The 12,859-nt window shown below is 49.1% G+C and overlaps 2 protein-coding genes across 5 annotated transcripts; one reads left to right on the top strand and one right to left on the bottom strand.

Moving 5' to 3' along the window:
• The first annotated feature begins 828 nt into the window (after positions 1-828).
• Positions 829-3,971, top strand: Jtb (jumping translocation breakpoint). Its single transcript, XM_050118746.1, has 5 exons — positions 829-1,232; positions 1,382-1,419; positions 1,633-1,715; positions 2,215-2,294; positions 3,523-3,971. The coding sequence occupies exons 1-5, from the start codon at positions 1,150-1,152 to the stop codon at positions 3,677-3,679; spliced, it is 441 nt and encodes a 146-aa protein (XP_049974703.1). The 5' UTR covers positions 829-1,149; the 3' UTR covers positions 3,680-3,971.
• Positions 3,972-4,126: 155 nt separating this feature from the next.
• On the bottom strand, positions 4,127-12,031 carry Creb3l4 (cAMP responsive element binding protein 3 like 4). 4 transcript variants are annotated; one of them, XM_050118744.1, is made up of 10 exons: positions 11,957-12,031; positions 11,707-11,806; positions 11,183-11,417; positions 10,949-11,070; positions 7,259-7,351; positions 7,032-7,138; positions 6,877-6,945; positions 6,709-6,793; positions 6,474-6,532; positions 4,127-6,195 (listed from the first exon to the last, which is right to left on the bottom strand). In XM_050118744.1, exons 2-10 carry the CDS (start codon positions 11,800-11,802, stop codon positions 6,105-6,107), a joined length of 957 nt encoding a protein of 318 aa, XP_049974701.1. In that variant the 5' UTR covers positions 11,803-11,806; positions 11,957-12,031; the 3' UTR covers positions 4,127-6,104. The 4 variants fall into 4 exon arrangements, with proteins under 4 accessions (XP_049974701.1, XP_049974702.1, XP_049974699.1 ...); XM_050118743.1 differs by having other exon boundaries at positions 4,789-6,195; positions 6,474-6,570; XM_050118745.1 differs by lacking the exon at positions 7,032-7,138 and having other exon boundaries at positions 6,474-6,570.
• Between the last annotated feature and the right edge of the window lie 828 nt (positions 12,032-12,859).

A 12,859-nucleotide genomic window follows, 5' to 3' on the forward strand; every position in this document is an offset into this window, starting at 1 on the left:
AGACTTGACTGGGGGAGGGGAAGGGAAATGGGAGGCGATGGCAGGGAAGAGACAGAAATCTTAAATTAATTAATTAATTAATTAATTAATTAATTAATTAAAAAAAAACTCACAGAGACCCACCTGCCTCTGCTGGGACTAAAGGCCAGGCCAGATGTTGTTCTGAAGTCATGTAACTGAAAAGTACATGAATCTAGCTCCAACACTGCTTTCAATTTAAAATCTCCATGCTCTAGACAGTTGTGGTGTCACAAGCCATTTAATCCCCATTCTTGGGAAGCAGAGGCAAGCAGAACTCTGAGTTTGAGAACTGTTCTACAGAATGAGTTCCAGCACAGCCAGGGGGACACAGAGAAACTGTGTCTCAAACAAACAAACAAATAAATAAAAATCTCCCACGGACACGGTTCATCTGTGTAGAGCAGGGACAAGAGCAAGTCTCAACTCTGATCCAGTCCCGCGTCCATCAGTAGGTTTCCCGGACCCAACTCCTCAAGGCTGTTCAGGGTGGTGCGCAGGGAGGGGAGGTGGTATCAAAGAGCCTAATGCTGAACCCATAATTTTAATGAATACCCTAAGTCCAGACAGAGCGGCGTATTTAAGTCCCCTTTTTATGTCTCCCTGCTCACCTAGTTTTAAATGGACAAACAGGCGATACTAGCGAGAAGCGAAGCGAGAACAAACAAAATCTCCCTAACCGCCTTGCCAGTCGGCTGTGCAAATACTACAAGGACCACAATGCCGCGCGGCGCCAGCTAATCAGTCGCGTGTTGCTGCGCAAACGCAGTGAGATCCAGCGGCCCGAGTCCGGAACGACTACAAGCCCCAGCAGGAGACAACAGCTCACACGGACGAGTCGGCGTCGCTAGTGCGGGACCAGGAGTCTCCGCGAGCAAGATGGCCGCTCCCGAGACGCAGGCCGAGGGGCGCCGGCACTGAGTCCGGACCCGCGCGCCCTTCCTCCAGCCTTGCGTCCCCACAAAGACCTCGCGCTTCTCGCCATCAAATCCCCATGGATTATTCTCGCTGTGGTCTCGAGGCCGTTCCAATAGAGCCTTAGTTGGCCCAGGGAGAGAACTCTGGCACAGCGCTGCTCTGAGCTGGAACCTCAGGGAGGTCTGCTGCAACAGGGGCGACACTGACTGCTCCATGCTTGTGGGTGCGGGGAGGCGTGGCCTCCCCCGGGGCCGCTACCTCTGCTGTTTGCTGTGTGCTTTCACCTTGAAGCTCTGGTAAGTGGGTACCGAGGGAGGAAAAGGGAGCGCGCAGGCGGACCCGATGGTCCTCGCCCCCATGAACCCGGACTGCTCAGCCACTGAAGTGGGTGTGCCCTGTGTTCTGCGTTCTCACCGATGTTCTCACCCCCTTTTCCTGTCTGCAGTGAAGCAGAGGCTCCCGTGCGCGAGGAGAAGCTGTCAGGTGTGTGATTGCCCGGGAACCCCGTACCTCTCTAGTTTGTTTTGATTTTGAATGTCTTTTTGTGTGTGTGTGTGTAGCAAGAGCACAGATAGAAAAGGAAGCGCCACATTGAATGAGGGCAAGCGCTGTGCTGGGAAGCTGGATGGGTAGACCCTTAGAGAGAAATGTTTTTGAATAGTCTTCGGCTGGCCATTTTTCTCTCTCTCCTTTTAGTGAGCACCTCAACTTCGCCATGTTGGCTGGTGGAAGAGTTTGTGGTGACTGAAGAGTGTACTCCGTGTTCTAACTTCCAGATTGTGAGTTTTTTGCTTATTTTGGTGTTCTGCCCGCATGTACGTCTGTGTGAGGGTGTCAGGTCCCCTGGTACCGAAGTTACCGACAGTTGTGAGCTGCCATGTGAATGCTGGGAAGTGAACCCTCGTTCTCTGGAAGAGCAGCCAGGGCTATTAGACACTGGGCCATTTCTCCAGTCCCCAAGTATTTGTTTTTGTTTTTCAAACAGGGTTTCACTGTGTAGCCTTAGATGTCCTGGAACTCTGTAGACCAGGCTGGCCTCGAACTCACAGAGATCCGCCTGTCTCTGCCTTCTCGGATTAAAGGTGTGTGTAATACAGTAGACAGGAGTTCTTTCTTACCTTCTAGATTGTTGCCTTCCTAACTATGTCACCACCATCCACATCAGGGCTCTCCATCAGCTGTCTGCTGCCCACTGCCGCTGGCCCTTTTTGAATATCAGTCTTCGGTTTCTTCTACTCCTCCTCCCTAACGAGTGCTTTTGGACCTTTTCTTTGGCAGAAAACTACGCCTGAGTGTGGTTCTACGGGCTATGTGGAGAAAATCACATGCCGCTCCTCTAAAAGGAAAGAATTCAAAAGGTAAGGACCGCTTCTCTGCTATGAGGTGACCTGATCCCCGTACCTAGGTAGCCCTCTCCCGGCTGCGGTGCAGTTTGACACACAGGATGCAAAGAGGAGGAGATTTGAGCCAAATTCCTCCTAACTCCTAGTCTCCATCTCTATGTCATTAGCCATGTTTTCTGATCAAATAGTTTGGCCAGGTGGAGAATATAACTCATTGGTAGAGTACTTGCCTAGTATGTATGAGGCCGAGTCTAATTTGCAGCGTTGCTTAAAAGGAAAATAAAGGTTCAGGAGATGGGGGCGTATCGTGCCTTGAATCCCAGCACTCAGGAGATAGGCTTAACTCTCTGAGTTCAAGACAGCTTGGTCTACATAGGGAGCTCAGGTCAGCTAAGGCTGCGAAGTGATTGTTAAATAACTAGTTAAGGCAGATGTAATGACACACATCTTTGATCCTGGCATTTAGAAAGCAGAGGCAAACAGATCTCTAAGAGAGAAATTAGATGTCATGGTAGGTAGAGGAACTTCCTGCCAAAACTGGAGCGGTGATACAGAGGTTAAAAGCACTTGCTGCTCTTGCAGAGGACCTGACTCAGTTCCCAACACCCACATAGTCTGTAACTCCTGTTCCAGGGTATCTAGCACCCTCTTCTGGCCTTGTTGGGTACCAGGTACACATGGTACATATACATACATACAAGAAAGCAGTCAGATATAAAATAAATAAATCAAAAAAAAAAATCTTTAAAAAACAACAACTTGAGTTTGATACTCAGAACCCAGATGGTAGATGTACAGAACTCACTCCAGCAAGGTGTTTTCTGACTGTCTGTCCTATGGGATGGGGAGAAGATGGAACCTCTTTTTTTATGAGTGTGCACACACAGCCTAACAAAAAAGTAGGCTTTTTGAGGTATGGGGGGCAGAGGGGTTCAAGACAGGGTTGCTCTATGTAAACAGTCTTGGCTGTCCTGGAACTCAACTTACTCTTTTGACCAGGCTGACCTTGAACTCACAGAGGTTCCCCTGCCTCTGCCTCTGGAGTGCTGGGATTAAAGGTGCGCCACTACACCTGACTTTATTTGTTTTATTTTAGTAATCAAATTGGTTAATGCCACTTTAAAGCGTGACTGACTCCAGTTTCCCTTCTGTTTGGATAGCGTCTTGGGTAGGCTGAAGTAGAGGACAGTAGTTAAGAGAGACTGGCTGCTTCTGTGAATGACTGTCCTTCTTCTGCCCTCAGCTGCCGGTCAGCTCTGATGGAACAGCGCCTGTTCTGGAAGTTTGAAGGCACCATGGTGGGTGTGGCTTTAGTCTTCGCGTGCCTTGTCATCCTTCGTCAGCGACAGCTGGACAGAAAGGCTCTTGAGAAAGTCCGGAAGCAAATTGAATCCATATAGCCGAATTCCACTGTATTATGCGGCTCTTACGGACTGTATCTCAGATGGAGAAGGGCCAGTGGGCTAATTTGCACTCATGCGCCTGTGGTAGTAGCACCTTTCCCTGACTTCCAGACCATTAATGAGCACAATAAAAAGTAAAGTAGAGCTGGGCATGGTGGCACACACTTGTAACCGCAGCCCTTGAGAGAGTGAGGCAGGAGGATCCTGGGTAAATTTATAGGCAGGCTAGCCTGAACTACATAAGACTGTCTTTAAAAAGCAAAAAAATAATAATAAAGGAGTAACACAATTTCCTTACCTATGATAGTTTGATGTGGGGGGACTGGGTGTGGTGGCACATCCCTTGAATCCCAAACTTGGGTGACAGGCAGATCTCTGAGTTCAAGGCCAGCTTTTCTACACAAGGAGCTCCCAGCCAGCCAAGGATATGTAGTAAGACTACATCTCAAAAAAATTAAGAGGTTGGTGAGTTTGCTTAGTGATTAACGTAGCATCTGGATTCATTGCTAGCATCCCAATCAGGTGATTTACATCCACTTGTAATTCTAACATCAGGAGATCTGATGCACTGCAGCCTCTGGGTACCTGCAGGCAAGCAGTGCACAAACTCATACAGAAATAGACAGATATTCACAGGAAAACGAATAAATCCTTTTCTTTTTAAAAAATTTCCCCATGTGTATAAGAGACTGCATGTATGTTTGTGCACTCTGCCTGTCAGTGCCCTTGAAGGGCAGGAAAGGTCCTGTGCTGCCACACGGCACAGGGCATCGAACACTGGTCCAACAAGTGCTCTTAACCACTGAACCACTTCAGCCCCAAAGTGAATACGTCTTTTTTAAAAAATAATTTGAAGGGGCTGGAGAGATGGCTCAGTGGTTAAGAGCATTGCCTGCTTTTCCAAAGGTCCTGAGTTCAATTCCCGGCAACCACATGGTGGCTCACAACCATCTGTAATGAGGTCAGGTGCCCTCTTCTGGCCTGCAGACATACATACACACAGACAGAATATTGTATGCATAATAAAGAAATAAAATATTTTTAAAAAATTTGAGCCAGGTGGTGGTAGGGAATGATGATTTATCAGGTAACAATTCTCTTCCTTCTTTTACTCTTAATTTTTTTTTTAGACTTAATTATCTTATATTTTATTTATGGGACTGGTTTACCTGTGTGTGCATGCACCATGTGTCTGCCTGGTACCCTCAGGTCAGAAGAGGATGTCGGGTCCCCTAAACTGTAATTGTAGATGGCTGTAGGAGTGGAACTCAGGTCCTCTGCATGAACAACAGATGTTCTTAACCACTGAGCCATCTTCCCAGTCTTAATCATTTACTGTTATTTAAAATTTCTGGGCTGGTAAAGTGGCTTAGGTGTTAGAGTGCTTGGTGCAGCGGCTGGAAAGATGGCTCCGCAGTTAAGAGAACTTGCTGCTTTTCCAGAGGATTTTGTTTAGTTCCAGTACTTGTGTCTGGCAGAGCTCACAACTGCCAGCTCCAGGGATCCATTGCCCTCTATGGACACCCACACGTATGCACATAGATACATACATAAACATTTTGACAGTGGCACTTCTTTAGTCCTGGCACTTGTGAGGCAGAGGCAGGCAGATCTCTTGAGTTCAAGGCCAGCCTGGTCTACAGAGCAAGTTTTAAGACAGCCAGAACTACACAGAGAATGTCTCCAAACAACGAATTCAAGAAGTGTTTGTTTCATAGGCCTAAGACATGAGTTTGATCCCTAGACTGCATAGTGAGAGGAAAGAAAGCTAAAAAGTTGCCATGAGCCAGGAGATGCTGGTGCACAGCTTTAATCCCAGCACCGGGAGGCAGAGGCAGGCGGGTCTCTGTTAAGAGTTCCAGTGAGCACCCTGTCTCGAAAAACCAAAAAGAAGTTGCCCCTGACCTTCACACGAGTATTATACATAAAATAATACTTACATATCATAGTTATATACAGTAATAAAAAGCTAAGCTGAATGTGGTCCTTCATACTTGTACTAGCTTGGGAGGGAACCAGAGTTTGAGACCAGTTTAGGCTCTATAGTAGGAACTTGTCTGAAGCAGTAAAATTTTCTGGGATTGAATTTTAGCTAGAAAGTTTATTTCTGAGTCAAAACTTGCTTCCCGTTAGTCCCATCCCTAAAGAAGAAATCACAAATATAGGAGAGAAGTATATGAGAAGCCCTGCCATATAAGCAGCCTGGCCTCTGTGGATCTGTGGAATCTTGAGTTAGAACTCCAGGGTATGGACACCTAAACGGGAATTCCAGATGGAAGAGTTGGGGAAGCTTCTGGGTTCTTGTGGGATTGGAAAGGCTTACATCTCATCCGCATGCAGCGTCCCTCTGATCTGCCCAATGGGTCTGTTCCTCGTCCCCAGCTTTAACTGTGTCTTCGTAGAGCCATTTGCAGCTGGGACTTCAGGCAGTCCCCCCTCCAGTTGGGACTTCACCGCTGGAATCTCTGGGCTTTCTGTAATGTCCTTGTGAGTCAAGATATTTCTGGAAATCACTGAGGAGAAAACGTGGTCCAGCATTTGTGCATGTGGGAGACTCACCAAGAATATTCCCGCTGAGCCGGGTGGTGGTGGCGCACGCCTTTAATCCCAGCACTTGGGAGGCAGAGGCAGGTGGATCTCTGTGAGTTTGAGACCAGCCTGGTCTACAAGAGCTAGTTCCAGGACAGGCTCCAAAACCACAGAGAAACCGTCTCGAAAAACCAAAAAAAAAAAAAAAAAGAATATTCCCGCTGTTGGATTGTTTCAGAGAATGCCTTTTCTGGCTTCTTACCTCCATGAGGCTGGTAAGCCTTCGGTCTGCCTTCTGGTTGACCCTGGAAGGGGCTGAAGCTGGGCAGGATGATGAGAGCCAGTGAAAAAAGGAGAATCTGAAAGGAGCAAGGGGGCATATGGGCATTGGGGACAGCAGAGGAGGAAGACAGCATCAACAGTGTCAGTACAGTTATCAGGGTTTGAGAAACAGGGCTAGGTAGTGGGGGTATTAGGTGGCAGTGTGGAGGATGTACCAGAACACAGGTACTGGTCTGGGCAGCTCTGCTGGAGGTCTGAGCAGTGAGCATCTGTAACTGATGGACCTGTGCCACCAAGGAGCTAGGAGAAGAATGGAGAGTTAGCCCAAGTTCTTACAGCTTGCCTGGAGCTGCATCCTCCCTCTGGACACTGCTTCTACTTACGTGTTCTGCCTCTCCAGCTCCTGGACTTTTCTCTGTAGTTCCTGATTCTGTGCAGAACAGGCTGCCACTCTAGGGAGTATAGAGGAGACCACGCTTGGCAGCTGGTCCCTTAAAATGCTTGCCTAGGTGAGGAAGGGGGCGGTACCCAGACACACCTGCTCTCCAGCCCGCCTATGTATTCTTTCTTCCGCCGTCGGCTGTCCTGCGCTGACTGCTTGTTGCGGATTTTCCTCCTGACCTTCTTGAGTACTCGTTCCTCTGCCTAGATGCCCAGGGCATGCAGGGCTGGGCCCTTAGCCTCCCTTAACTCCCCACTGTCCCTGCAAACCAGGCTCTTTGGAGGAGCTCCTGGGATGGAACACCCTTTGGGGACAGTTCTTACCTTAGTAAGGGGCAGGTGAGAGGGCAGAGAAACCCCTTCTTGCCCCAACAGATGCTTCTCTTCATCTGTCAGGAACAGACGTTGGCAGGACAGCTGGGAAGAGAGGCAGAAGATGAGCAGGGTCAAGGTTGCCTGCTTCCAGCACCCAGGCTGCCTCTTCACCCCCAGAACTCTTTCAGGAGAGGGGCTCCCGTTTGTGCTGAGTGGTGAGTGAGGTCAGGGGCAGAAAGCTCATTCAGACAGGCTCTGTGGCAAGCCAAAGGGCCTACCCGAAGCTGAGGAGGCAGAGTGAAGTTTTCTATCCACATATAGAAACTTGACATTATTGATCAAGTTAGAGAGGGCCTGCTGTGGTTTGTCTCCTCAGACCTCAGAGCACTCAGAAGTCAGAGAGGGCATGCTCTGCTCTGTGTCCCCAGACCTTGGGGCACTCAGAAGGCACTATGATGGGCTTTGTTGAGTTTCCTTGTTAGGTAAATCATTTGGCTATTACCTTACATTTGGTGAAATATTTGGTTGCCTGTCAGCCACAGGGACGTGTGAATCATCAGGTTCTAAGTTCCAACTGTCATGGAGTTTATAAGGACAGTTAGGCCGACCTCTCAAGCCAAGTGTGTGGGAAGGGTAGATGGTGTCTGGTTAAGCTGAGCCCGTCATCTGAGGACCCTGCCTTCCCACTGGCATCCGTTTATTTATGGTGTGTGTGTGTGTGTGTGTGTGTCAATCTGTGTGGGTGAGTTGTGTGCAGTGCACGTGTGGAGGTGTGTGTGTGTGTCGATCTGTGTGGGCGAGTTGTGTCCAGTGCACGTGTGGAGGTGTGTGTGTGTTTGTGTCAATCTGTGAGGACGAGCTTGTGTCCAGTGCACTGTGGAGGTGTGTGTGTGTTTGTATTGATCTGTGTGGGCGAGTTGTGTCCAGTGCACGTGTGGAGGAGGTGTGTGTGTGTTTGTGTTGATCTGTGTGGACGAGCTTGTGCCCCAGTGCAAGTGTGAAGGTGTGTGTGTTTGTGTCGATCTGTGTGGACGAGCTTGTGCATATGTGGAGGTGTGTGTGTTTGTGTTGTTCTGTGTGGACGAGATTGTGCCCCAGTGCACGTGTGAAGGTCAGAAGAGAATTCCCGGGAGTAGTTTTATCGCACCATGTAGGTTCTTGGGATCAAACTGAAGTCGGCAGGTTTGGCAGCTAATGGCTAATGCCTTTGTCCAATAAGCCATCTTACTGATCCTAGTATTTCTTTTTAAAAGATTTACACTTTCAATTTTTTTTTTGGAGGTGGTTGGTTTTTGGAGATAGGGTCTTTCTATATAGTCTTGACTGTCATGGAACTTGCTCTGTTGACCAGGGTGACCTGGAACTCAAGAGATCTGCCTGCCTTTGCCTCCCGAGTATTGTTTTTAATAATGTTTAATTTTATTTTATATTCATTGATATAAAGGTGTCAGATACCCTGAAACAGAGTTACAGACAGTTGTGAGCTGCCATATGTGTGCTAGGAATTGAACCTGAGTCCTCTGGAAGAGCAGCAGATGTGCTCAGCCATCTCTCCAGCCCCTGTTTTTGTTTTTGTCTTTTTGTTTTCGTGTTTTATTATTATTTTTAATTATGTATGTGGATCTTTGCTTGCATGCCTGGTGCTCACAGAAGCTGGAAGAGGATGTTGGGTTCCTTGGAACTGGAGTTATAGACAATTGTGAGCTAGGACTTGAACTTGGGTCCCCTGACAAAGCAGCTAGTGCTCTTAACCACTGAGCCAACACTCTGGTCCCTGGATTTTTTTTTTTTTTTGATTTTTTTTGAGACAGGATGTCACTAGTAGACTAGGCTGGCCTTGAGCCTGTGGTCCTCTTCCTGCCCTGCCTCTGAGTGCAGAGATTTCTGGTGTGCCACCACACCCAGCTTATGTTTCACTTAAGACTATCTTAGTCTGTAGCTGGTAAGATGGCTCAGCAGATAAAGCACTTGCCACACAAAACTCAAAGTCTGAGTTTAATATTTGGAATCCACGTAGAGGAGGAAAGAGAGAACCAGTGCTACAAAGTTGTTCTCTGGCCTCCACATAGCCATGACACAGTGTACCATCCTTCTCTGGCCTCCACATAGCCATGACACAGTGCACCATCCTTCTCTGGCCTCCACATAGCCATGACACAGTGCACCGTCCTTCTCTGGCCTCCACATAGCCATGACACAGTATACCGTCCTTCTCTGGCCTCCACATAGCCATGACACAGTGCACCGTCCTTCTCCCTCACTTGTATACACAATAATAAAAAAACTTTTACGAGGGGGGGCTGGAGAGATGGCTCAGTGGTTAAAAGCACTGACTGCTCTTCCAGAGGTCCTGAGTTCAATTCCCAGCAACCACATGGTGGCTCACAGCCATCTATAATGAGACCTGGCGCCCCCTTCTGGCATGCGGGCACACATGGAAGGAATGCTGTACACATAATAAATAAATCTTAAGAAAAAAAAAAGAATGTTCTGGCTGTGAATTTAAAAAAAAACTTTTATGAGGATAATTTAGTTTGGTTTTTTACTTTGTATGGTGTGTGTGTAAGAGTCAGAAAGATGTAGTTGCACATGTATGTGCAGGTGTGGTACAAGTGACTAGAGGCCATAGTGGCAATACAAGTGTCCTGTTCTAGCACCCTCCACCCTTCCTCTGAGACTGAGTTTCTCACCAGACCTGGAGCTAGGCTGGCACTCAACAAGCCCCGTGAGCCCCCTGCTTCAGCCCTCAGAGCATGGGGTCTGGGATCTGTAGCTGTTTATGTGGGTGCTGGGGATATGAACCCCCAGCTCAGGCCCTCATGCCCACATAGTGATTGCTTTTTCTCACAGACCCATCTCAGCCTCTGGCTTTTGCTTTTGGATGGCCTTTGGCTCTTGGCTAAACCATTTCCTATTTCCTTTCCTGATCCTCCCCTTTTTCCTCCAAATGTTTTCGTGGAGTGTTTCTTCCAATCTCTCTAACCAAAATCTCTGAGAATGGAGCGCAGAGGGCTTTGTCTAAAAATAAAACAAGCACAAATCCTGTGCTGATCTACAAACCCCTAGCAAGGCTTCTGGTCCCAGCTTCAGGCACAGAGAGGAGCTTGGCCTGAGTTTGGCCTCTATTGGTCTGCCCAGCAGGCGTGAGCATAACCCAGCTCCAGAAGATAGGGTGCTCTGCACATCACTGCAGCACTGGCCGCGGGGCAACTGTTCCAGCGCGAACACTTGCTACTGTTTCTCTATCACCCTGGATTCCCAGGTGGCCTGTCCCAATTCCCTTTCCTGACCCAAGGCTGAGAGCAGCTCTGGTGGCGTATAAGTGCACTCTATGTCTAGGTGTCTCTAGAGCTCTGACTGCAGCTTCCCTTATCACACCTAAGTGAGTCCTTATCCCTCTGACCCCCCATAGCTCTCCTCATCACACCTAAGTGAGTCCTTATCCCTCTGACCCCCCATAGCTCTCCTCATCACACCTAAGTGAGTCCTTATCCCTCTGACCCCCCCCCCCATAGCTCTCCTCCCCACACTTCCTTGTTCTTAGAATTGCTTGTTTCTCCTTGGCCTTCAAACCCACCAGCACCAAAAGTGGGACAAACCTGTTCCTCATTAGTTTCCCTTCCCTTTTCCCCTGTGCCCCCATTTATGTAAGGACACGTGTTCCGAGGAGCGCCAGTTCTAGCGGGTCTCACGACTTACCAGGGTGTCAGGAGCTGCTGGGGCTCCAGTGCTGGCTCGAGGCAGGATGTGTCTATGAGCCTCAAAGGGTAGCCCACTGACCGTGCAGGTCTCAGGCGCCATGAATGCAGAGCTCCATTGCTCTAAGGCGGATAGAAAGACAGGGAAGAATCAGCAGTGACTGGGCAGTGCACAGTTTGGGGACCTTCTCCCCTAAATCTCACGGCCAGGGCTGGGCCCAAAAGGGACACTGACCTATCTGGATGGAGATGAGTCCGAAGGCTGGCCCCGCTTCCTGCTGAGTGCTCTGCACGGCCCCTGCCTCATAGACAACCTCATAGAGGGCGGGGGAGTCGGGCGCCTGTGGGGCGGGGGAGCTAGGGTCTTCAGAGACACCACTGTCACTACCAGGAGCTGTTTCTGAGCAGTATACCATATTGGGATCAATGAAGAGGTTCAGGAGATCGTCAGGTTCGCTCTTCTGAAGGCCCTATAGAAGGAGAGTGTGAGTGTCCGAGAAAATTTTTGAAAGTCCTGACATTAGTCTTGCATCCTTTATGCTTCAATTTTGGTGTTTTTCCTTCTTAGACTTATGTATGAACATAGTTAAAGTTCATATCTATTTTGTGGGCTCTTAGCAGACCTCTTTCCTTGTGAGAACTGAAGCCACTTAAGGCTTAATCTCATTCCCACTTGGATTCAACAAATTCACTCAGCCCCAGCCCCTCCTCATCTCCCAGTCTCGCGGGCCCTGATCTTGAAGCCTAAGCCATCAGAACCTTTGACGGAGGACAGTCGAGCCCCAGCTCCAGGAAGGATCCTGTTGAGAAGATATCTTCTGGGGGCTCCAGCAACTCAGGGCACCCGGACTCCATGCTTCTGTAGGAAGGTAGTGGGGGTAGTGGAGTGGTTATAGAAAGTAGGAGGCGGCTGTCCCAAGCTTCTGGCTCCCGTGCATTCTCCGCTCACATGCAGAGCCCCTCGCAAAAGTTCAGTTCGGGCTCATGCAAACAACCCCCTAGGTATTACCTGGGTTTTGTTCGGAGAGCTTTGCCCTGCCAAACCAACCTAGCCCGCTGAAGTCCCAAACACTACACCTTTTCTTTCCTCCAGGATCTTGTATCCTGGTCCTGCCCAATCAAGCCCCGCCTACGCCGTCCATGGAGTTTGGGGGAGGGGAGGGGAGGCTGGGTTGCACCTGGCCAGGAACCATTGTCGCGACCTGGATCTGAGAGTAGCATTAAGGCGCTGCCCATATGCAAACTGAAATAAGATTATAGGCACCCACGCCCCTTTTGTCAGAGTCCCCCAGTGCTAACAGATCTTGCTGAGGGCTTGATGTCTCTCAGCAAAGAGCTGCGATGGGAGTGACAAGCACACGGGATACCTGAGCTTTCTATTTCGAAGGCACAGTCTTTATAAGAGGGAAACAAACCATTTTAGGGTAGAGAACCAAGCCAAGATTTGGAGGCGCCCCCGCCCCGTCCACCCCATAGCCGCGTGGCACTCTTCTACCCGTGAATCCTAATTGGAAATTGAAGATTTACGGCAGGGCTTCCAGCCAATAGCGGACTACTTCGAGGCCCACGCCCTCGTGATTGGCGACAAAAGACCAACAGAGGGGTCACAGAAGTTTGGCAGAGGCTCCTGGTTCCAGCAAGAAACCATTGTAGGAAAGTTGAGTGGAAACTTACGGGCTGAGGGTAGAAGTCTCTGGATTTGGGTTTGTTTATCTTCCGATTTCGAGGTCCCAAGTTATTTCTTACGCAGACAGTACCTGTACCTCCACCTCCTGGCAGCTAGTCGAGCAATCGCGGCCATGTGAATCTGCGAACCACGCCACACACTGCAGCACTCTGGGGACCCTGTTAACCCACGCAGGAACACAGGGCAGGAAAACTGCCACGCATTATCCAAATGTTTGTTTTTGGT

Source organism: Alexandromys fortis, unplaced genomic scaffold (genome assembly GCF_014885135.2).
Source record: "Alexandromys fortis isolate MF-2015 unplaced genomic scaffold, M_Fortis_MF-2015_v1.1 scaffold_152, whole genome shotgun sequence".
Lineage (NCBI taxonomy): Eukaryota > Metazoa > Chordata > Mammalia > Rodentia > Cricetidae > Alexandromys > Alexandromys fortis.

Excerpts from the sequence above, each read along its gene's own strand:
- Jtb (XM_050118746.1), top strand. The coding sequence starts at position 1,150 with ATGCTTGTGGGTGCGGGGAGGCGTGGCCTCCCCCGGGGCCGCTACCTC. Across the intron at positions 1,233-1,381 it reads GCTTTCACCTTGAAGCTCTG|TGAAGCAGAGGCTCCCGTGC; the intron begins GTAAGTGGGTAC and ends TCCTGTCTGCAG. Across the intron at positions 1,716-2,214 it reads CGTGTTCTAACTTCCAGATT|AAAACTACGCCTGAGTGTGG; the intron begins GTGAGTTTTTTG and ends TTTCTTTGGCAG.
- Creb3l4 (XM_050118742.1), bottom strand. The coding sequence starts at position 11,802 with ATGGAGTCCGGGTGCCCTGAGTTGCTGGAGCCCCCAGAAGATATCTTC. Across the intron at positions 11,418-11,706 it reads TCGACTGTCCTCCGTCAAAG|GGCCTTCAGAAGAGCGAACC; the intron begins GTTCTGATGGCT and ends CTCCTTCTATAG. Across the intron at positions 6,794-6,876 it reads GAGCTGGAGAGGCAGAACAC|CTCCTTGGTGGCACAGGTCC; the intron begins GTAAGTAGAAGC and ends TTCTTCTCCTAG.